Genomic DNA, 24,415 nt, shown 5'->3' with positions numbered 1-24,415 from the left:
GACTGCAGAACACCTATATAGACAACATTTGATTTGGTTCTAAGTGTTTCTATGTTGTAGAATTTGCATTTACGAATAAGTTAAAAGTGAGCATAATTTTTCTTATAGTGTCTGCTCTATGATTCCAACCTCTCACATAAGTTGAAAGTTCACTGGAGTCTTTCGAGTGTGGTTGGTATAACGATTCACGCTGAGGAATGCATTTGTTCGGAATTTCAAGAGAGAACCTTAGCCCATTTTAAGACGAAAATTGAGCACACATTTTCAGACAGTTCAATACAGTAAGTGCCAGGATTTTGATTTCCTTGAATTTTAAATAAAACTAATGCTTCTAATTTTCTACGCATAACGGATGAGAATGGTTGACAAGGGAATGGCTCTCATAGGGTCAGGAAAAGACAAGCAGAAAATCAGTTTAAGTTTTTCATCACAGAAGTTGTCCATGGATCTTCTGGGGGCCTGATCAACCAAGGTTCTTGTCGGTCCTGTTTACATGATTATCAGTGTACCATTCTAAGCTGCCGGGTCTGCAAACCGATTTTTTCTGATTTAAAATCTTACGATGTTTCTTCGTTGTATTTTGTTTATGTTTGTGTTTGGATTATATAAAATCTCAAAAATAAAAATGAATAATGAAATATTTCTGTAAAGATTTGAAAATTTGTTTTATGGATTTTGGCTGCATTGCCAACAAAATGTTGCTTCATATGTTGTCTCCTCTGCAAGGCAGATTGAATTTTTGACAGTAAGCTAGTAAGAACAAATAATACTCGTAATTGGATATGCATATGTAAAAAGTATGCAGCTCATAAAAAAAGCGTAAATTTTGTCTAGTACCGATTTGTATTTTTACGGAAAATGTCTAACACAAAATTAGTTGGAAACTTAAAAAAAAAAAAAAAAAAAAAAAAAATCAAATGCCAGCTGGCAACTATCAGCTTGGCTGTAATGTTGCCAACACTTTCTCTTAAAAATTTTCATTATTATACTTCTATATAGCACTACTGTTATAAATTTGTTCCTTATTTACTTTTTTTTAGTCCAACTCGGTAACGTTACACCATCTATGATGTCAGTAGCTTTTAATTCTTTTTACGGGTTATGTTAAAGCACCAAGCGAGATTTGAAAATCCCAAGATAGGTGTTTCCCAATCAGTTTTTAACTTGCATTTAGTCAGTATCAAGAGAACCTAAGTAAAGAGAAAATTTCTGAAAAAAAGATATCGACCCATAACGTCAGGAAACAGACCAAGTATTTTGTCCTTCCTATGGTCTATCACCTGACAAATATAATGCGTATATGTTCAGATTTTACTTGTTCTTGAAATATGCTTTAGATTAGCTTTGCTTAAATAAAAGCTATAAATTTCCTTATTTCTGAAAGAACAACATAAGTTCATGATGCAGTAATTTCAATTTGCTTACACTGCAAAACTGAACTTATTCCTGACTCTCAGTCTTAATTATCAAAAAACAATACTGTAAGGACCTGATATAGAATTTTGTTTAAGAAGGTAAGTGCAACTTGCAGTCCAACGGCTTTTAGGCAAAATCTTGACCGGTAAACATCATTAGTAGTTTAAAATTGAACTTCCAAGCCGTTCCTAATGAACAAAGCAATGGGACAAGGTGACTGAAGAACATTTATGTAATTAGTTTGGTTACATCTGGGTCGTGGTTTTCTGTTATTTTTAGAGGGGCTAAGTTGTGGAATTCGGTAAATGATAATATTAAAAGTAGTGCTTTGAGTGTATTCAAAAGGCTGTTGAAGAATGCATTATTTTGTAAATATCATTTTTATGATCAATTTAATTGGGTGCATAATCGATATAATAAAATGATTTTAAATCATTAAAATTAATATTTTATTTTGATTAATGTGTGTTAAGGTAGGAATTGAGTGTTGAGTGTTAAGTTAGTGATAGCAGGGTACATGATAATTAACTTTAACTCTTCTGAATTAAAGTTAATTATTATTTTTTGCTTTTTGTTAATTTATTTGATTATCCTTCCTCCATATCATGCTTTGGTATTAGGACGGGATGTATTTGTTTTAAGTTTTTTGTTAATTATTAATATTAAGGTAAATAAAAAAAAGAATCACCATACGCTATTTTCTTAGCCTGATTACGGACACTCTCTTTTGAGAGACCCAAGGGGAAAGGGCTCAGAATTAAGGAAATTGCCTACCGCCCACAAATAGATTTTGTATTAGAAATGATGGTGATCATGATTATGAAGACAAACTTTAAACTAGAGTAGTAAAATTCAAGAACAAACGTTATAAAAACAGAAATTCTTTCAATCAAAGTACCGCATATGAAGAAAAACGTAATAACCTATCTAAAATTTACATAATGCAAAAATCCTTTTAATAGAAATATCTCTTAGGAAGAAAATCTTAACAAATTCACCGATCCAACTTAACGGTTTTGCACTATAAGCTTCAGTAGAACTTAGCACCTATTCAAGACAACGTAGAAAAGTAAATAAAAAGACACTTTTTGTTCTCAGGTTGCCAAAATAGGGTATTTTTAATTTACTGGAAATGGATTGGGGGCGATCCAGTTGAAGCTTTCAGATAGTTTTTGGGCAAATTAGACCTCAATTTTCAAATGGCTTGAGGGGGTGTATGGGTGGGGGTGGCTAACAATAGTAGTAAGAGTTCAATCTATTTAAAAGATGCCCTATCCCTTCAAATTCCGGTGCGGACACTTTTTAGAAAAATTTTCAAAACGCAGGTGCATATTACGTAATAGGTAATATTTTCTAAGAGAGCAGATGCATGTTACATAATAGGGAATTATTCTAAGCGACACACGTGTTAATTACCTAATAGTTTCTTTGATTATTTAAAAACCCGGGAGGGCCAGAAAAACTTTCATGGCTCCCCACCAAATCATAGTTTCTTTTATTGTTTAAAAACCCGCAAGGGCCAAGAAAAAACCATCAGGGCCCCCTCAATGTAAGGATATGCCCCTAATTTTTGATCACCCAACATTTTTATACTAAAAGAGTTTTTTACTTTATACTTTAAAGAGTTTTTTACACTCTTTTATACTAAAGAGTGTTGGGAAAAACCTTCAGGGCCCCGCGAACTCAGGATTTCTTTGGTTGTTACTTAATGGGGTTTGGATTTTATGTAATAGGGTATGTTTTCTTTGGGTGTTACATAATAAAGAGTGTTTTTTCTTTGATTACTCAAAAACCCACGAGGACCACGAAAAAAACCTTCAAGACCCGCTAGTGGGGAATCTTCAAGACGCCGGGCCCTAGAATCGGATTCCAAGGGGGGCCCGAGTATCCAATCCCACCAGGGTCCCTAGAGAGTAATTCCACTGGGGCCCTAGCAACCAATTCCGACTCCACCGGAGGCCCCTAGCGAGCAATTTCACTGGGGTCTCTAGCATTCAATCCCACCGGGCTCCTAGCATTCATACCCACTGGGGGCCATAGCGAGCAATTCCACCCAGCAAGTGCTTGTTACGTAATAGGTTTTGTTTACTTGTGGTTGTTATGTAATAGTACTTGTTAGAATCCGTTAGTCAAGCGACAATCCCCGGTTGTAACTGAGGGTGACACACGTGGGTGCAATGTAATGACGATTAACACGTGGGATGTGACGCAATCTTGTGTGAATTGATAGATTTATTGGGGGTGACGTAATCTTACGTGATTTGCTAGATTTATTGTGAATGACAATAAGAACCAGTGGTAGCACATACATGTGGTGCTACGTAATGACGGTATACATATGGGTGGTGCATAATACTTTAAGAGATTTTCTTCTTCCTGATTTCATTTTTCTTTCAAGTTGTATTTTTTCTTCAATCAGGGTGTTTTTTTTTCTTCGGGGTTTCATTTTCCTTCAAGGTGATTTTTTTATTTCAAGCTTTTTTTTGCGATTTCATTTTCTTTCGTGACTTTTTTTCAGGAATCTTTATAATCTAAAAATTTTTCCGCTTTAGGATTCGAATATCAAACCAGAGATTTCCCCACAAGGGCCTTAACTATCAAGGCCAGCAAACTATTCATAGTATTTTGATTCGAGGAATACTTCCTACATGATATCCAATTTCACGCTCAGGGAATTCCCTACCCGCCTTCTAGAACTATTAAGTGGTTCGCATGTTTTCAACCCTTTCCACGCGAGATTGCAGAAGCATCAAAATACTATTGATTTTTCCTGTTAGATACTTGCATGTTACAGCATTATTAATTTTCTGACGTGACCTAAACAAGTTAAGTTACATAGCAGATGTTACATAGCATTGGCGGTAGATATTTTATAGCGTGAATGATTACGCATTGAAATTTTATGCTGGAACAAGAAATCTAAAAGATACAAACTGTTATTGTACATACAACTTTATTAGTAAAAAAATTTTTACAAGCACTGTTAAAACACAGAAAAAGCAATTAAAACACATCAAACGAAAAAAAACGTGGAAACAGCTTTTAAAGGATAAAATGTAAGCAAAAAGAACGATAAATTAAAGAAAGGTGGGAACCCTATGAATCAATTCCAGAGGAAAGGGTTGATATTAGAGATAATTAAGAGGGATTTCGGAGAGGTGTTAATGAAAATGCATCGTTTCTATTGCTCTATTAGACGTACCTTCAAGAAAAAGAGACAAATTTTTGCATTCCGTTATTTCTGAGGGGTTTTAACGAAAATACTACGTATCTTTGAGCCAAGACTATGCATATTTAGCGCCACCGTGACAATACGTGGCTGGCCCTCCCCTAGCTAGCAATTCCAAAGGGAGGAGGTTGTTATTAGAGGTAAAATATTATTTTCGCTTTAGTTCGCGTTTTACAAAGCTCCTATAAGCGAAAATAAAGAATTTTGCATATTTCGCTTGAAGTAAGATTACGGAGGCGTTTATTCTGTGGGATAGTATTTTCGGCTAAAATAAATGTCTCTGTTAGCCATTTGTTTTGTACGACTACCTGACCTTTTAAAAACGAATGCGCCACCGTACGGCTTTACTGCCTCTGAAGCTCGCGGCTCAATATGCATATAGCGTTTTGATAATTCAAAATCAATTGACTGTCTTAGAATTATCATACAATACCGTTTTCGACCTTTTTTGACTAGAGTTATTGTTTTGCCCCACAAAAGGGCTGAAAACATCGCTTTGCTGTGGGGGAGTCTTTTAGGCTAAAATAAATGTCTATGCTAGCTGTTTATTTTGTAGGAGTGCCTACACCTTCTAAACGAATGCTCTACTGTACGGCATTACTGCCTCTGAAACTCAAGGTGCGATATGTGTATAGTTTTTTGATGATTTTTAATCAATGGATTATCTCAGAATTTTGTAGAACTAGCTGGACCTTTAGAAACGAAAACGTTACCGTACGGAATGTCTGTCACTGAAACTCGAGGTTCAATATTTGTATGGATTTTCGATAATTTTAAATTAATTAACGATCTAAGAATTTTCACACATAGCTTTTTGACCTTCTTTTGGCTAGAATTCTTGTTTTTACCACAAAACGGCCCGAAATCGCCACTTTGCTTTGTTAGTCTTTTTGCCAAAAATAAATGTTTGTGTTAGCTGTTTGTTTTACAGGCCTATTTGCACCTTTAGAAACAAATGTGCTACCGTACGGCATTACTACCTCTGAAACTCGAAGCTCAATATTCGTATAGGTTTTCGACAATTCTAAATCAATTGACTATCTCAGAATTTTCACACTATGGCATTTTGGACATCTTTTGGTTAGAATTGTGGTTTTGCATCACAAAATGGGTGAAAACAGCGCTTTGTTGTGGGACAATATTTTTGTCTAAAATAAATGTCTGTGTTAACTGTTATTTTCTAGGACTATCTGCACCTTTAGAAACGAATTCGCTACTGTACAGCATTACTGCCTGTGTAACTCAAGACTCATTATGCGTTTAGTTTTTAGAAAATTCTAAATTAATTAACTCTCTCACAATTGTCATATAATAGCTTTTTGGCCTTTCTTACTAGTATTTTTGTTTTGCATCACAAAATGGATGAAAATGCCGCTTTGGCGTGGACAGTCTTTTTGGCTTAAATAAATGTCTGTGCTAACTGTTTATTTTGTAGGACTACCTACATCTTTAGAAACGAATGACCCACCGTAAAGCAGTACTGCCTCTGAAACAGAAGGCTCAATATGCGGATAGTTTTTCGAATCAATTGACTATCTCAGAATTTTAAAACAATGCCAATGTATGTCGATTTTTTTCTTCGTGAAACTTATTGTAAGTTAATTTTTCTTAATGAAACTTGTTGTGTTTTTATTTCATCTTCATGAAAGTTTTTTATGTTGATTTTTTCTTCTTGGAAAATGTTGCTAATTTTCTCATTCTTCGTGAAATTTGTTCTACGTTATTTTTTCTCTTCGTTAAACTAGTTCCACGTGGTTTTTACTTCTCATGAAACATGTATGTTGATTCTTTCTTCTTTAAACCCATTGCATGGTAATTTTTTCATCGTGAAACTTGTTTTACTTTTAGTTTTTCTTCATGAAACGTGTTGTACGCTGATTTTTTCTTTCATGAAGCTGATTTTGTCTTGCTATTTTTCTTCGTTGCATGTTGCATTTGGTTTTTTATTGTTCTTGAAACTTGTCGCATGCTGATTTATTTTTCGTGAAACATAATGTATGTTGATTTTTTCCTCGTGAAATTGGTTGCATGCTCATTATTTGAAACTTGTTGCATATTATTTTTTTCTTCGCGAAACATTATGCATGTTGATTTTCGTTCGTGAAAATATGTTGCATGTGAATTATTTCTTCAGGGAACTACATGTATCTGGATTTATATCTTCAAAAAAATTTTTATGCTTTCATTTCTTCTCAACATGCAGCAATTTTCATGAAGAGGAAATAAAAATATAATATGTTTCTCGAAGACATAAAACAAGATACATTAAGTTTCTTGAAGAAACAATTCACATGCAACAAGTTTCACGAATAGAACTCAGCGTGTATCATGTTTCACGTAGAAAAAAGAAACAAGCAACAAGGTTCATGAAGGAAAATATCATGATAAATTAAGTTTCACGAAAGAATAAATCAGCATGCGACAAGTTTTACGAAGAAAGATATTAAGATAAATTGAGTTTCAAGAACAAAAACCGGCTCGCAACAAGTTCCACGAACAAAACCGGTATCACGAGGAGAAAAATCAATTTCCAAGTTTCACGAAGAGAAAAATCAACGAGCAACAAGTTTTCTGAAAAAGAAATGAAAATATAACAGGTTTCTCGAAGACATAAATCAAGATACATTAACTTTCTTGAAGAAATAATCCACATGCAATAAGTTCCACGAACAAAAATCACCATGCATCATTTATCACGAAGAAAAAACCAACATGCAACGTTGCTTGTTCATGTTCAAAAACCAACAAGTTTCACGAAAGAATAAATCAACACACAATAAGTTTCACGAAGAAAAACATCAAGATAGATTACGTTTCACTAACAAAAATCAGCACGCAACAAGTTCCACGAATAAAACCGGTTTTATGACGAGAAAATTCAATGTTTAAGTATCATGAAGAGAAAAAAAATATTACAAGTTTCTCGAAGACATAAATCGAGTTGTATTAAGTTTCCTGAAAAAATAATCCAACTGTTACATTTTTTCACGAACAAAAATCAACTTGTATCATGTTTCACGAAGAAAAAAAAACAATATGCAACAAGTTTCAAATATATTTGCATGCATGCTAGCTTCAAATTAACTCTAAAACTATGCGCACATTGAGCCTCCTTTTTCAGAGGCAGTAATACTTTACGGTGGGACATTCGTTTCTAAAGGTGCAGGTAGTGTTGTGAAACAAACGGTTAAGATAGAGATTTATTTTAGCCAAAAAGAATTTCCCGTAGCAAAGTGGCGTTTTCACCCGTTTTGTGGCGCAAAACAACAATGGTAGTCTAAAAGAAGGTCAAAAATCTATTTTGTGAAAATTCTGAGATATTTAATTGGTTTAGAAATATCGAAAATCTATACGCATATAGAGCCTTGAGTTTCAGAAACAGTAATGCTCTATGATAACGCATTCGTTTGTAAAGGTGCAGGGAGTCCAAGCGGTGTTCCCCATTTTGTTGTTCAAACAACAATTCTAGCCTAAAAGAAGTCTAAAATGCTATTGTGAAAAAGTCCTGAGATTTTTTTTTGATTTTAGAATATTGATTTTAGAATTGATTTAGGATTATCGAAGAACTATTCGCATTTTTAGAGTCGAGTTTCAGAGGTAGCAATGCCTTACGGTAGAGCAGTCATTTTTAAGGATGCAGGTAGTCCTACAAAATAAACGGCTAACATAGACTTTTATTTTAGCGAAAAAGACTGTCCTACAGCAAAGTCGCATTTTCAGCCATTTTGTGGTGCAAAACAAGAATTTTAGCCATAAGAAGGTCAAAAAGTTACTGTTTGGAAATTCTGAGATAGTCAATTGTTTAGAATTATCGAAAAACATACGCATATTGAGCCTCAAGTCTCAGAGGCAGTAGTGCTGTACGGTAGTGCTGTACGGTAGTGCTGTACGGTAGTGCAGTCATTTTTAAAGGTGCAGGTAGTCCCTCAAAACAAATGGCTAACATACACATATGTTTTAGCCAAAAAGACTGTCCCACAGTACAGCGGGGTTTTGAGCCATTTTGTGGTGCAAAACAACAATTCCAGCCAAAAGAATTTGATAATGCTATTGTTTGAAAAATTCTTTGATAGTCAATTGATTTAGAATTATTGAAGAATTATACGCATATTGAGCCTCGATGAACAATTGGGGGCATATCCTTACTTGAGGGGGCATTGGAGGTTTGTTCCTGGCCCTTGCGGGTTTTTGAGCGATTTAAGAAACTTTGATTTGATGGGGGGCCATGAAGGTTTTTTTCCTGGCCCTCGAGGAGTTTTAAATAATCGAAGATTTAGTAGGTAATCAACATGTGCATCGTTTAGAAAAATTCCTATTATGTAACATGCACCTGTGTCTCTTCGAAAACATTTCCTATTACATAACATATACCTTCGTCTTGAAGAAGTCTCTAAGAAAAGTGTCTGGACCGGGATTCGAAGGGATAGGGCACCCTTAAATAGATTGAACCCTCACTACTAGCAATTTTTTAATGGAACTTAGAAATTGTGCACGACGAAGGAGCCAGGTAGGTTGAAAAACACTAGTATTTGCACTTTGTTTGACAAAAAAAAAAAAAAAACGTATCAGCGATGTCTCGAGAACAGCTTTGGGAGATCAATTCAAAATTTTCTGGGAGTTTTGGGAGAGTGATACTAGAGAACCTGATATTTTTTTCTTGAAGAGGGCAGGAGTGGGGGCTAAATTTTTTTGCCTATAGTTTGCTTAAAACATTTTTTATTGTAGCCCCTTGGCCTAGAATGTATTTCAGGTGAAGTAACGGTATAAATTTGGAAGCGCTTTGTGTACTTATGCTATCAAAACAACCAATGGTTTGAAGGATAGAGTTGGAGCTTTCAGCGGTGACGGGGGGGGGGTTCGACTGAACCCCAAATTTCGACCTTGGGGGTGGGTGCGGTGTTAAATCAAAGCACTATATGCATCCAGATTATCAAAATGAGATATTTGCACTATCTCAGAACGGCTTGGGGGATCGACTTAAAATTTTGGCGGGAAAGGGTAAAAGGGGACTTTGAATAAATGGAGGAGATGAAGGGGCCAAAAATTTGTATCTCCAATATGGCTGAAAGTTTTTGTACTATTAGCCCTAGTGGAACCTAAGATATATTCACGGTGAAGCAGTGAGATAAATCAAAAGATAGTATGTCTACCCAAACATTAAAACATGATATCAGCAATATTTCAGGAACGACTTGTGGGATTGATTTGAAATTTTCAGTTTTATGGCAGAAAACTACAGTTGATCGAATGTTATTTTGACTGAATGTTCAAATTTTACCCAAAAGTCAAACTATTTTCAAACATTTTAGTTCTTAAGAAGAAAAAACTGAAAAATCTTGAAAAAGTATTCTAATAATGAACCAGCACTAAAAGTATCTCAATTAAAAAGAATAGAAATTAACTAAAAAGAGTTTTTTTCCAAAATAGAGTTTTAATTAACAGTATAGAGCTATATTAAAAATTGAAACTAGCAGACATAAAATTATGTAATGATTCAAACTTAAGATAAGCAGAATTTACAATGAATAATCATGTAAACTTTACTCTCTTCTTTGTAAATCTGTATCCTTTAAAAGAATTCAAACCGACACTTAAATCATTTATTGATTCGTCAGTTTATAGTACGGTTTCGACAAACTAAACAGATTGAATGAAAGCTTACACATGTTCATTTCAAAAGTTTTACTTAGGTATCAATTATCTATATGTTTGAATGAATTATGAATTCAAATTATATTAATAAAGTTTCCTTTTAAAATAGTAAAATTAAATACAAAGTCCTCAATGTAATTATTCTATGATTTTTTTCTTTCCTCCAATTATGATTATTATTGTCATTTTGTTTTGTCTTGTTGTTGAAGGGTTTGACAAATAAAAACTGCAGCATCTGAAATGCGTTTTGTTTTTCGGTAGAGCTCAAATGTTCTGCCCTTTCGATTTTTTTTGGGGGGGAGAGGGGGGACTTTCATACTCTCGTTTGGGGCATTTTCCGTTGGTTTTGACCTGTCTCAATTTTGCACCGAACCAAGATAATGATTTTTTATCTTCCTATATAAACCTTGTATGCCTTGTTTATCATGCTTTTTTTGTACTTAAGTAAGATTTGGCTTGTTTTTGCGCCATTATCTGAAAAAAAAGTTACGTTTACTGCAACATTAAGTTTCAGTCATTTGAAAGTTTTAGAATGGTAAAGCTCATAAACGTGTTTTTGTGCGAAAACTGATAACATACATTTCTAACATCTCTTCATAGACTAAATACCAGCATTATATATATATATATATATATATATATATATATATATATATATATATATATATATATATATATATATATATATATATATATATATATATATATATCGTAGATTGAAAGTTGGATTTCTCGTCGTGGGCTGACCTTCTGATATCTCTGCTATGAAAAGAGCTAATTATATACCAAAAAATCTGCCTCAACCGCAAAAGCAGAAAATGAAATCAAACTAAAACGGTTTGTAAAAGTAGTTGGGAGCAATTTAGGATCGTTGAGAAAATATTCTTCCTTGTGACATACACTATAAAATTCTACGTTAAATCACACATTTTAGGCTCTAGTTCAAAGACAAGCTCAGACTACCCTTTTTGGCTCTAATCTGAAAGTGTGTGAAAAGTGTCACATACCTTAAAAAGTGTCAAAATGACACCATAAGTACCACCTTGGGAACCTTAGTAATAACATTGTTGTCGTGCATGTTTGCGGATAATCAGCCAAACAGATAATCTTTTCGGAAAAAAATGTGAGGGTGCTGTATGCAAGGGATCTTAACCTAAACTATAATGGGAATAATGTTCATCTAAATTGGGCATCAACGTGGTCCGTTTAAAAAACATGTGCTAAGACCGTGTAAAAAATAATCTAGAATATTTCAAATGCCTGCTTCTGTGTACCTGTTGCCCAGTGTTTCCACTTTCTCATTTTCTAAATCCCTAATAAAAAACTTAAAAATCCCTAGTAATCCCCATCTTCAGTTCCAAAATCCCTAAAAATCTCCCATTTTCTAATTACTTCCTGAACCACTTCTCCCTATCTCATTTTGTCCGTACCATTGAAAGGTAACATATTTTGGCTTCTTAGATTGAAGTATAGCTATCACTACCATAATAGAATGTCTTGTCATGCCGTTTAAAGTGCTTTTTAATCATCAGCTAAATACAAATAACTTCAAATAATATTAAGCAAATAGAAAAGACAATGTAATACTGTAATGTAGATTACAGTACAAGATGTTTAATACTGCTCAATCGTAACTTGTAAAACGTAATCAGACCTTATCTTCCTCTAATGTGTCTTCAACATTTTTTGTATGGTGGCTGAAGCTTTCACCGTTCTCATGTGGTGAAGTAACTGATCATGTTCACATTCCACACTTTCTTGAGCCCTTTTCATTCTATAATTTGTTTTTAGAATCCCCTGCCAAAGTTTATGTTTTCAATTTATTCTGACGGTCGGTTTTTACTACTTTTACAGCCCTGAAAAACCTCTCGACATTTACATTTTAAAATGGAACAGTGTAAAATAAATAATACTGCTGGTTTTAGGTTAGGATACAAATTCTGTTCTGGAAGCATTTTTTTTCACCAGTACCAAACACCAGTAGGTCCCGGTATCCATTGTTTTGACGTTTTCAATATCAATGAGGCTCTGCCTCCTCCACTCCTGCTCGGTTTTGGTTCCGTCCCATGGGATCTGTCCATACTTCCTAACAAAAGGTAGCAGAGAGGCAAGCTGAAGTGATTGGGCTGACACTGGGTCAACCATTTCAGTATATTTGTAAATGTCGTCTTCGAAATGGAACCTTTTCTGTATCTGGCCTACTGCTTTGATATGGAACGCCTGTGCAGTTTGAGAACTACTTCGATTGAATCAGGGGGGACGGCGGTATCTGACTTTAACGTACAGAGGGAATCTTGTCCGTTCGGACCCGAGTAAACGCTTTCAAGGGGAAGTTAAAACTTCCGATTGTTCACATCAATTTCTAAAGCACTAGTTGATTCCACATTGTCCTTCTGCAGGAAGATCAATGCTGAGACCAATGTTTTAAGCTTTGTTTATACCCCAAAACTAGAAATATTTTGATTTCAAGAGCTCAAATTGTGCTTAAATTTGAATTTGAGACAGAAGTGATTGTTATATTTGTAAAGAACATAAAAAAGGATATCGAGTGGTATGTTCACTTTATTTGTAAGTCAAAAATATGAAAAACAAAAAAATTTACCAATTATAGTATAGAGGTTCATGATTTTCCCCTGGGTTGATTTCCCCTTGCCAAAAAACACACAATCCATACAAAAATCGTAAACATCATACAAGTACTGTGGAGAAAAAGAATCGTACATGCAATGCTTGTCAAAAAAATTTATTACAGTAAGAATAACTACGTACCTATAAAACTATCAAAATATATTATAACTTTATTTATCTGACCTGTAAAAAAATGACATGCTATCTACCAAATAATCTTATGAAAAAACAACCCAAAAATGACAAACCATATGACTTCATTAATCGAGACCAGTCCAAGCTGAATTCTTTGTTGCTAGTTTGTTGTTTAGGACTCCTGTACATCTCAAAATCTGTGTGATGTCAAAATTTTTTAAGCAACTGAAGAAGTTCTTCTCTGTAATTCCAAGTTCAATTTGCAAGGAAACAGATCCTAAATCAAATTATCCTGCTTCTCTGATCAAGAAAATGATGATGATGAACAAATTAAAGGAAAACCCCTAAAATTTCCCTAAAAGTCCATGGGAGAGGAGAAATCCCTAGAAAATCCCCAAATCCCTAAAAAAAACTCTCGCCCCTAAAAGACTTAAAATATCCCCATTTTAGGGGGGAAATCCCCATAGTGGAAACACTGCTGTTGCCCATTATACAATAAATTAGTTTCTGGATATTTGTTATTGATGTTAGATGTCCAAAAGTTTTGCCACTTTTCTGTTAGGTATTGATGTATCGATCTATTTTATATTAGGTGTTGTTTTCAGTGCATTTTCAATGTTGTTGTAGTGATAAGTCCCCTCCAAGCTCAGCTTTTGCGGTTGCAATATCGGCCGTATATGCTCTCTCTTTCGTTTTACTCTTTTTTGTATATCGTTCTATTAGAGTTAGATTTTAGAGTATTTAAAAATGAAATGAAATGAAGAATTCAAATAAGCTGCGGACACCCATCATTTTTTTTTTTTTCATTTTTACATTTATACGTGTATCTTACACAGATGTTGAAAGATAACTATTAGAAACTTGACTCCAATTTTTTATTCCAGCTTCTCAAAACTGTTTTAAATTAATGCTTTTTGTTATTTATTTTTTTCACGGCATAAAATGAGGCCCAGGTCCCCTATTATATCCCTTTTTCTTTGGAAGTTATTTATCCAGGATACTATTTTTCCAGGATTGTTCTTATTTCACAGCTGAGCCACTCTGAGATTTTTCATAAAAAAGAACAGCTGGACATTTCCCCCTGGGATTAATATAATGTCTCATTTAAGGATAAACCGCGCTCGACCTTGCATGAAAATCTCACTGGAATTCAAACCTACTCAGACAAGAACACCATTTATCTAGTTTGCCCTAACGCCCATTAAAAAGAAGAGAAAAGTCATGTTTTTCTTAAAAAGAAAGAAATTAGTATTAATTTGTCTAACTTGCTTTGTTTTCTCTCTAGTTCTCTTCGTTGTAGGTTTTCTCATACGATTTATTTCTTGATCCAAATTGGACAGACAGGAGGGGATAATGCACAAAATGTCATTGGGATTGCATAAAATGTAACCGAAATTACCATTCTTGTCGCCCGGATTTTTCTTGTGGCCCCGAGTTTCAACTATTCTGGCTCAGAATGGCAACTATGGATATGAGATTTTCATTAAAAAAAGGAAAAAAAAAGAAAGCGAGGTTGATTAAATCGATGTTGCTACAGTCATCGAGAATGAACAGAAAGGAGCTGGAGATTCTAAGGAAAGTAGCCAAGATTCTCAGTAAAAAAAAAAAAAAGAGAGAAAGAAGTACAAAAAAGTGGTACCAAAATTACAAGAAATGGAGCAAAACGCAAAATTATTACCAAAACTTGTAGAGATATCACCGTAAATACACAAAATAGAATCAAGATTACAAGAAAATTAGCCGAAGTCCCTAAATATTCGTACAGAACAGGGGGTGTTGAGAGCTTAAAAAATAGAGCCGTGGATGCAGGGATTAGATTCCTTTTGTCATCCTTATTACTCCTCTTGTTACTTTATTGCTCTATGTTGAATTTCAAATTTTAAATCGCATGTTTGTATCTTAAAGTTTCTATCACTATTCCATCTTAAAGAGAAAGAACTGAAAAAATCCCTTTAAGATTTTGTGACTGAATAAGTATCAGTCCTTTTTTGAGATTTTAATTGGATTTTACATCGACTATTCAAAGAAGATTTGAGAACACCCATTAGGAGCCAAACAACGCGGCGATTGCCGAACGGTCATGGTGTAAGTTTGTTACCAAGGACACGGAAATATCCTAGATTTTACTATCAGTTGACGACTACCATTTGGAAAATTTGTTTCCTTTGAATTTTTCAATTATCTTAGTAAAACTATAAAGCAAGCAATACTGCAACCAACAGTTACTCCAAATAATTTAGGTCAACAAATACAATGGCAGATCCAGGGGAGGGTGAAGGAGAAGTCTCTTTTTTTCCCTAAATCGGCTGGACCGTACGATAACTTAAAACTCAGTCCTAGTCTCATCTATTCTAAAAGGTTGTACCTACCATAAAACTCAAACCGCCTTTCTCGGGGACAATTCTTGCTATCTTGGCTCCAATTTATGCAATCGTGGCCACGGCAATAATTATATGTGTGTCCTATTTTTACAAAAATCTTGACTCGAAAGTTATTACTCTTGACTTCAAATAATGGAATCATGGGGAAAAAGGGTTGACAAAAGCCGCATTCACATTTGTATTTTATGCAATCTCGGAGACATTTTGTTCATTCTTGGATCCTTTTTGTCCTATTTTGACCCAAATCTATTATTATATCTGTTTCATGTTCTCGGTTTTGTACTATCGAGTTCTTAACGCTTAGAAATTTGAAAATTTTTTGTAAATCTTTGCTGTCTTTTAGGATTCATAACAATTAAGGATTGTCAACATTGTGGACTGATTCATAAAACTCAATCTAGGATCCGACCACCAAGTTCCGTTGCCTTTACACTCCTCTCTCTCTTCAAAAAATGTAGCCCCAATAGCTGTTGGGCTATTGGTGCTTCCCCGAGTATGGTATTTTGAAATAAAGCTTGCCTAGACCTTTTTTCCCCCTTTTCAGAAGAGCCGTCCTTGATAATGTCAAAGTGTCCATCAGTGTTTTTCGCTATCCCTTGAGCCCCCATCCGCCTGCATAGAGCCGACATGGGTTAGCAACAGTGGTCCCTCAAAAGAGATCTGTGACAGGTGACGCTTGATCCTCAGAATCAGCTCAATGAAAAAACATCCCTTTTCCACCTTGGATTGCTCCTCAAGTGATATGTTCTTTCTTCACGGCTGGCACCTTATGTGTCCAAGGGATTACTTTCCATCCTGTATCGTCACTGGACAGGATAGCCAGTGGCTGGACATTGCTTGAACTTAGCTCTATTAGGCCCCTGTTTGTTGCTATCAATCACAAGTCTACTACAAGAAGGCTGTCATCACTGCTTCCATTCTAGGTTATAGCCGAATTTTGTTTCAATTGTTATTACGATTGTTGAGAACAGTGGAAACACTCTTAGCCTGGAATAATTATACAAAACACGGAGACCAATTTTATTTTGAACCGGTTTGAAGTTTGTTTTGAACCGGTTTCACGCAGAGTTTCAACTTTAGAGACTTCCCTCTTAAAATTGAGATGCATGAGGTCTTTTAGGGGTATCGGGAGCGTGCTTTATTTGAATGGTCGTCTTTGCTAGGAGGCAGCTCGGTTCAAACCTAATTCACATAAAAGTCAAGAGCATTGGGTCAAAATTCTTATACTTGATTTATAACTTGATTAAACATGTTTGTTCTCGGGGATCTCAAAGTCGTAAGCCTAACCTAGGCGTAGTCAGTTTGGTTAATTCACCAAACAATTAAGACTAAATTTCAGCCAATGACAGCAAAGTGCGCTTGTCAAGGAACTTCAGATGTGAAGAATACTAAGTTCAAACTAAAAATCAAATGATTTTTAAAAATCAAAACGCTGATAATAGAACGTAAAGGTGAAAGACCAAGAAAGCTGGGTTCCTTTGAGAGTAAGTATTGTGGAGAGTTGAAGGTTTTGTATGGGTGAATCGATTTTTTTTTCTTTGTTTTTGGTGGCTAGAAAGAGTTTATCAAAAATGACCATTGTATAATTGGAATAGTGTGTATGATTCTAGCAGTCAATATGTATGAAACCACCATCAGTGTTCAGAATTTTTTTCAGTTTGAATTTTGTGTTAGAATGTCTAGCTCTGGGTGATTCAATCCTGTTTCTTTACACAATGCTCCGTGTGTACGAAGAATTAGCTAATATTTGAGACACTACCCTAAGCTTCCTTTTAATCACAACTGATTTATCAGTTGAAGTTCGGGTGTTGTCATCCCTAACTTGCATCCTAGTGTTCTTATTATTTAGACGACTGAAAATATCTTAAGTATCCTAGCATCCTAGCTTGGCCATCCAACATTCACAACGAAGGTACTTGATGAATTTTTATTCTATTTTCTGGTAAAAAGAAAAATTATTTTTGCTCTGTGTAATTCATGGATACCATTTACTTTTGATAGCCGTTGAACTTTGACATGTAATAGTACTTTAATATGCTTCTAAACAGTTTTTTCTTTTTTGTATATTTTTCAACCAATCTTGATTTAGATGGCCTAATTTTAGTATAGGTTACTGTTTCAACTATCTGGTGTAACACAGGATTTAAATGTTCTTGCGATGTTTTTGAAACAACAACCTGTATTTAAAAAGCCGTGTGTACAAATGAGGTTTGTGTTTGCTATTATTGTAACGGATACAGTTCCTTTAATACATCCCATCATAGATTTCTCTATTAGTATGATTTCCAGGTATGCACATCAACGTTTTTTTTACAAGCTGGCAAGGTTACTGATAACAGTTTTTTTTTTTATTCAACAGCTTTAACATGAAAATTGCGTGTGTAAACTGGAATGTGTAGCTGAATAACGAGGCTCTGATTTCGTATTTATTGCACCAAATTGGTATACCGAGTGTTCTTTGAACTAGAGATTCTAAAACCATTTGTTATTTCAATCTGAATCAAATCTCTCTCATGAATCAAACAAATACGCTTTGAAAAAGTAATCAATCGGCGAAGAAACATTAATAGAATCATTTCAAAAAAATCGAATCATCAATCCAAGCTCATAAAAAAGAAGAATTCTTTCTCTTTCATTTTGGGGACTAGGATGTTTTCATTATTGCTCACTGTGAATCATCTTTACTGATAACTAAAGCTCCTCGGTTCCCTCTTTATAAGAGGCAGGTGTCTCATTTTCAGATAAGGATTCTGAAACTCGTGAATATTATATGTGAATACATCCTATCTTGGAAATTTCCTATTGGTCCCTAATCTGATTTTCCATATTAAATCTTAATTTCCTTTGCTTATTCTTGTGAGTTGGATCAAGTCAGATCTCCAAACTTGGAGGCAATAGGTTTTAGGCTTTCTTAAATGATTGCCCAGCGTCATTAATGCATGAATTCATTTCTTATAGACCGGACACATCATCGTTTATTCAACGGATGGAACAGGAAAAGATTGCCAAGCAGCAAGGAGAAGGAAAAGATAACCGTGGATTTTTTGCTAAATATGTAAGTTAGGACAAACGTAGATGTCGTAAATTGTTATTATTGTATGCTTAATGAATCAGGCTGTTCTTCAGAGTTAAATTTAGGGATTTAGCAGGAAAAGATCAACACTATAAAGATGAAATAATAAAAAGAGATATTAACATTTAATTCTTAACAATGAGAATGAGAGAAAAAGTATTGACTAGCAAGTCTCAGAAGCGACAGTTGCCAATATCGAGTTGGCTCAGGAAATGAACTAGAACACGAAACTACCTGTAACTTTACTAATTCTAGTCATATAAAATTAAAAAAGACACATTTCAGCAACATCAACTGAATACCGTCCATCTACTTTACTTGTATTTATAATTTTGTCATAAATGATATGCCGCAAAAAAACTATTAGAGCTTTAGCCATCAGAAAAAAACGTAGCTTGTGGCTATACTATACTGCTCATATAAGTGTCTTTTTTTCACTTCGTATATTAGTGATTTTTCTTTTTAGAAATAATAGAAGATCTATTCTAGATTATGAACTTCAAAACTAAAACATGGACTTAGCACCATTTCTTTCCAAAATTGTTTCAAAAGGGCTTTTTCAATTTTTAATTCACTGTGACTGCTCAATTATGAAACAACGTTTTAATTTCGAGGCTGATGATTTGATTTGCCGTCGTATGGAGTCAGAAGAAATTTGACTGCGTCAACCGATCTCTTATAAAGTATACATAAAAATGTGTCAATGACAGCTTTGCTTTAAAAAATGTTAATTAGATATTGCTTGTGTAATTAGGAAATGTCTAGTTAAAGACGAAGTACCCGTGTTTAAGTTATAACTCTCGGTGTAAAATTTTAGGAAAATATTCCATTTTTTGCAATGCTTTGAGAGACATAAAAAGTAGTCACTATGCTGTATATTAACTTAGATACAGAGAATAAGATTAATGGAAAGAAACTCGACTGTTTTTATTCTGTGTTTCGAATAACATCTCAGGGAATCAGACATTTATGCTTCAACTTGCACCTTATAAGGCTTAAACTTTCTTTAGTTATTAACTATAAACAACTCGGACATTTATTGTTTCATGCGAAACTCTAAAACTTCCTTTTTAAAAAGAAAAACAATTCAAAAATTTTTCAAAATCATTCTTCATTGACCAAAGATTACCTCCCCAAAGCTTAACTTAGTCAACTATTCATCTGAAATAAACTTTGAATGACGGCCAATTTGTGTTCTAAGATGAGAAGCTAACGGAATTCTCAGGTAGTTAGACAGAGAAAAGTACTATCGGCGTTTACTTCCGTTAGGCAACTGAGCAAAGTGAGTTGAGTACTCCGACAAATAACCTGCGCGGATTGTTCAATGCATTTGATGCTAGTTTTTTAGATATTTGCTTGTTGTTTATATTTTTTTATTGATGTTTTTTTTTTTTACATTAGTTGGAACTTTCTCAAATAGTAAAAAGTATATGATTTGGATGGGTTGTTACTCAAAGGGGTATCGCCCCTGGGTTTAGTAGCCCAGATACATACCATTCGAAACGTTCCCAAGAGGGGCATCAGAAGCTGGTCAATTCCTCTACAAAATACCTTCAGCAGTTGTTGGTCCTTTGTTGTGCTACTACCTTACCTTCTAGACCGGTTCTAGATCATTTGTAGTAGTGCAAGCCAAGTTTGGGAACCCTAATATAGCGTAGATAGCCGTAATCTACAATCGATCTTTGTTGTAACTTGGTCTAAAAATTTCCTAAATCCTAACTCAGTGCAAAAATAAAGTGTATAAACGAACTTCAGTGAAGCTTTGGACTGATTTGACCCAAAAGTACGTCCTTGTTCGGCTCGAAAACAAATTGAGACAAGCCGTATGATCATGGTGGTGCGAGACAAAAATTAGCTGAATCCAGGCTGTGGACTGACTTTGTGCAGAACAAGCCACGCCCTTATTCTGTGCAAAAAGGAGCATATGATTTAGTGTGAAAAATGATTTGTCCCGATTCGATGTACAAAAGAGCGTATTTTTCATAGTAGTACACAATTACGACAAAAGGGTCGTCAAAATAATACAATTCATAAATCAACTCAAAAAATTAGATTTCCGCATGTGAGATTGACTTATGCAGAATTTTTTTTCTTTGGTTCTCAGAGAGATAAGCTGATGTTCTGCAAGAGTACGACATAGTATTGTTCCAAAAGGCTTTTGTCCCAGCTTGAATATTTTGTTTTGACATATGCAGAATTTTTTTTCTTTGGTTCTCAGATTGGTGCTCCGCCACACCATTAATTCAAAGAACGTTTTAACTCAAAGAAATACTTTCCAAGGAAAAGTAAAGAAAACATGAAAGTATATATAAAAAGTATGTATGAAAACCAAAAACGAATGGAGATTAATAAGAAATGAATAACTCCAACATGACAAACTTCAGTGCGACAGATAGTAGCCTACTACATATGAATAAATGAAAGGTAAATGAACAAAAATTGGAATGTATGATAAAGTTAAACTAAAAAGGTGCAGAAAGTACCACAAATGAGGGTAGGAATACATCCCCCTTAAATCCTCCTAAGAGCTTGAATTTTATTTGTTCTTATTTGAAAACAAAATATATTTTAAAACGATTTGTCTTTCACCATGATTACATTGAAAAATCAAAAATTGCTCAAACATCCATGAACTATTTTTTTTAATATGTGCTGTAAATTTTCATCAGTACTTACATCCTTCGATAAAATTTCTTTCAAATTTATAGAAAGTTAGCTGGAGAATTATATGTTTATTTGCTGTCCACACTGTTTAATTAATTGGTATCTAAAGACAAAGTGTTGGCAAAAATCTATCGTTTTAAAAAAGGGAAATCAAATTGAAAGTTACAAACGAAATTATTCTAAGTAATATTGTTTTCTTTTCAATAACCTTGACTATTATTGTTCTTTACTTCGTTTTTTTGTTGTCGATGTTTTGACAAAGAATAATAATAGTAAAAAAAAAAAAAAATCCAAGACATACCGTTTTTAGGAGTATTCAATGGAATTTAGCCTTTTAGAGGGTCTTTCGCGAGTAGTCCTGTTCTTTCTTTTTGTAGCTCTAAATTCTAAACCTTGATTAGTATTGTGATATCCTTTTTTAGTCGCCGTTGATTTTATGACAAATAGAAATAAAAAAACTGTTCGAAATACAAATCATTTTCAGTGAAGCGCAAATGAGGCCTTTCTTTCTTTTGTGGTAATTTCTTTTTGTCTTAAGTTTGGCTCAATTATTCATTTTTATTTTTTCCATTTTTTTTTTGAAAAGCATTTTTTCTACTAATAGAAATAAAAGCCTCGATCCTTATCTGTACAATAAAAGTTTACTAAAACGCTGGTTTTCAAAAAGAAACTGGGTTTTATTTTTAGCTAATAAAGACAGGTCGATGTAACTAAGTTCAAGTTTAGGACTGTGAACTTCGAGCATTTGAAAAATACGCATAAAGATGTAATTCATTTAAAGGAATGTTCTAAAGTATTCTTTACTATTGTAAATTGTATTATTCATTTAGTGGGTTTTCATAAATAATAATAATAAAAAAAAAAATCAAAAATCGTATTTTGATACGTCCAAGGAGGATAGTTTTTGTGTAGTATAACTTATACAGTCGAGTTGTTTTAGGCTTTTTGTTCTTACTTTGTATGGCTACTGTACAATATAAGCATTGTTAAGTTTAATATTTCTTTTTGCTCTGTCTATGTTAACTGAAAACGGTTGCTGTGTATTGTAATTGATTCAGGTATTTGAACTTTTTTCTCCGAGCATTTTAATATACTGTCTTGAGAAAATCTTCTCTCTCTCCTTGTTTTAAGACGCTTAATCTGAATAGCTGGGAAATGATTAAATCCTTTATGCATCTAGACGAAGTTCTGGATTTCTGAGTAATTTCCGCAGGTTGAGATCATTCAGAAAGTTTTGTTAAGGGAAATTTGTTGAATTTAACAAGTGAAACGTTGCAGAGAGAGGACAAAAGAGTTCTGGTTGGATTTTAAAACAAATTTAATATAGATGTTGATTAGGGATTATACCTATTTGCTGCATAGATGATATAGCTTTGTTTTCGCTTTTGACGTATGAACTAAAGCGAAGAGTAGTTTGCTAGATTCCTAAGAAATTGTCTCTATGAGTCTCCATTTTCATTGTTGAGGCACTCATTCAGACTAGTTTACTTAGAAAACTAAACTACTATTAAAGTCTTTCCAGAAAATTAAACTAATGCAAAACATTTTTGTAAGGGAATCTTTGCTAAACTCTACATTTTGGTTGTGATTACTCAAAAGGCAATATAATACAACGCGTGAATTTTACAGGAGAGCAGACAAACTAATAAGTGCATTTCGTAAGGGGGGGGGGTATCGTCAAATAACTTATTTTGTTCTTTCTTATATCTGTATTTATTTATTTTATCTCTATATTGTCATTTTATCTCAATGGAATAAAAGGCAATTATTTCATTCCGTTTATGGTCATACGGACGATAAGTGATGTAAAGTAAAAAAAAAAATAAGAAAAAAACCAAATTTTAAACTTATTAGGAGGAGAAATTAACTAGAATAAAAAACCCTAATATAAGCAGAAAGTAGATTGAATAATGAAGACAAACTAAAAAGTGTATTTCGAGTTGTATTTTATGTTGTTGAGAACCAGTTTCTACAGGAAGCCTTCTTTAGGCATCTAAGTGAGAGAGAAAACTAAGTTTTGATAAGAATAGGTGAATTTCCCTAATATTTTGATAACCACCCAAATTGTTAATAAGATTGATTCAATAGCTGCTAATTGATGTTTTCTACTAGGTTCAGCATACGTTTAGCCATGCTATTTTCTTTGATATTATTACTATTCCTTTTAATTTTTTATGAATTGATATCTTTAATGTATACTTTTTTCTGGGTCGATAGTGGGTATAAATGTAAGTTTTTATCTTGTTTTTTTTCTTCTTGGAAAGGTTTTAGCCAACCAAATTTTACTTTTGGTGGTTGGATATGTTTTGTTAATTCTTCTTTTTATTTACTAAAAAAAGCTTCTTTCAAAACCATTTTTTCGTAACATTATCTTTACAGCCTTTCTCTCACAGTGACACTAATTTCTGAAAATGTTGAGAAATTCATTTTTCAAAATCTAGGGTGGGGGCATTTTGCTTCTTTTGATATTTGTCAATGAAAATACCAAAAAGGGATGTTTCTTAAAAGAAGGTATGTTTTGAAACGTACGGAACAACAGAAAAATCTGGGAAGGGGGGGGGCCTTCCCTAAATTGGCGCCACTTTTCTCAGGCCTGAAAAACTTTGATGGTTGAACTGACTTTCTAGTTTGAAACACATATTTGTCTTTTGTGTTATTATATGCTCAGTCTCATAACTTCAGCTCTTTTAATAAGCAAAAAGTCAATAAGATTTATTTGTTTTATGGATATACCAATGCATTCCTCACAATTCTTTTTTCTTCCAGTGGATGTATATTATACCTGTCGTCGTCTTTTTCATGATAAGTGGAGCTGGACAAGAAGCTCAAGCTAGCAGTTCTTAACCTCACTTCATGTGCTAGGTCGAAATGTAATAACTGGTAAAAGGCATTGACCAATCAACCAGTGCATTTTTTTTTTACTTATAGGAGTGTTTCGTTGTCTTTAGAAATTTTGTTTCTTGATCTCTAAATACTGTTTCTACAGTTGGTTTATTGATTAAATGCAGTCCTCCAGATTTATATCTTTTTTCTTTCTTTTTAAAATTCAGGTCAGTTTTTTTTTACTATCTAAACTTTTTGGTTTTAAAGTAAGGTGACTGGAATAAGAAGTATATTTTGGGCTGTTGTCTTTTCGACCGTGGAAAACGAAGAAGAAAAAAATATTCTCAGTAATTTTTCTAATAATTATAAAATCTCAGGATTGTTTTGGATCCAATATTTGTTTATTTGAACTGC

The 24,415-nt window shown here is 33.9% G+C and overlaps 1 protein-coding gene across 1 annotated transcript in view; it reads left to right on the top strand.

Moving 5' to 3' along the window:
* The window catches only part of LOC136025102 (ER membrane protein complex subunit 10-like), a 49,048-nt gene extending 24,853 nt beyond the window's left edge, over positions 1–24,195 (top strand). Inside the window, exons 4-6 of the mRNA XM_065700827.1 lie at positions 109–281; positions 18,400–18,496; positions 23,945–24,195. Coding sequence (XP_065556899.1) covers positions 109–281; positions 18,400–18,496; positions 23,945–24,022 — 348 coding nt within the window. The 3' untranslated portion in view covers positions 24,023–24,195. The remainder of the gene's footprint in view (positions 1–108; positions 282–18,399; positions 18,497–23,944) is intronic.
* Positions 24,196–24,415: the final 220 nt, after the last annotated feature.

This window comes from Artemia franciscana, chromosome 3, assembly GCF_032884065.1.
Source record: "Artemia franciscana chromosome 3, ASM3288406v1, whole genome shotgun sequence".
In the NCBI taxonomy this organism is placed as follows: domain Eukaryota; kingdom Metazoa; phylum Arthropoda; class Branchiopoda; order Anostraca; family Artemiidae; genus Artemia; species Artemia franciscana.
Note: the sequence above shows the minus strand (reverse complement) of the source record. Positions and strands in the feature narration are given on the sequence as shown.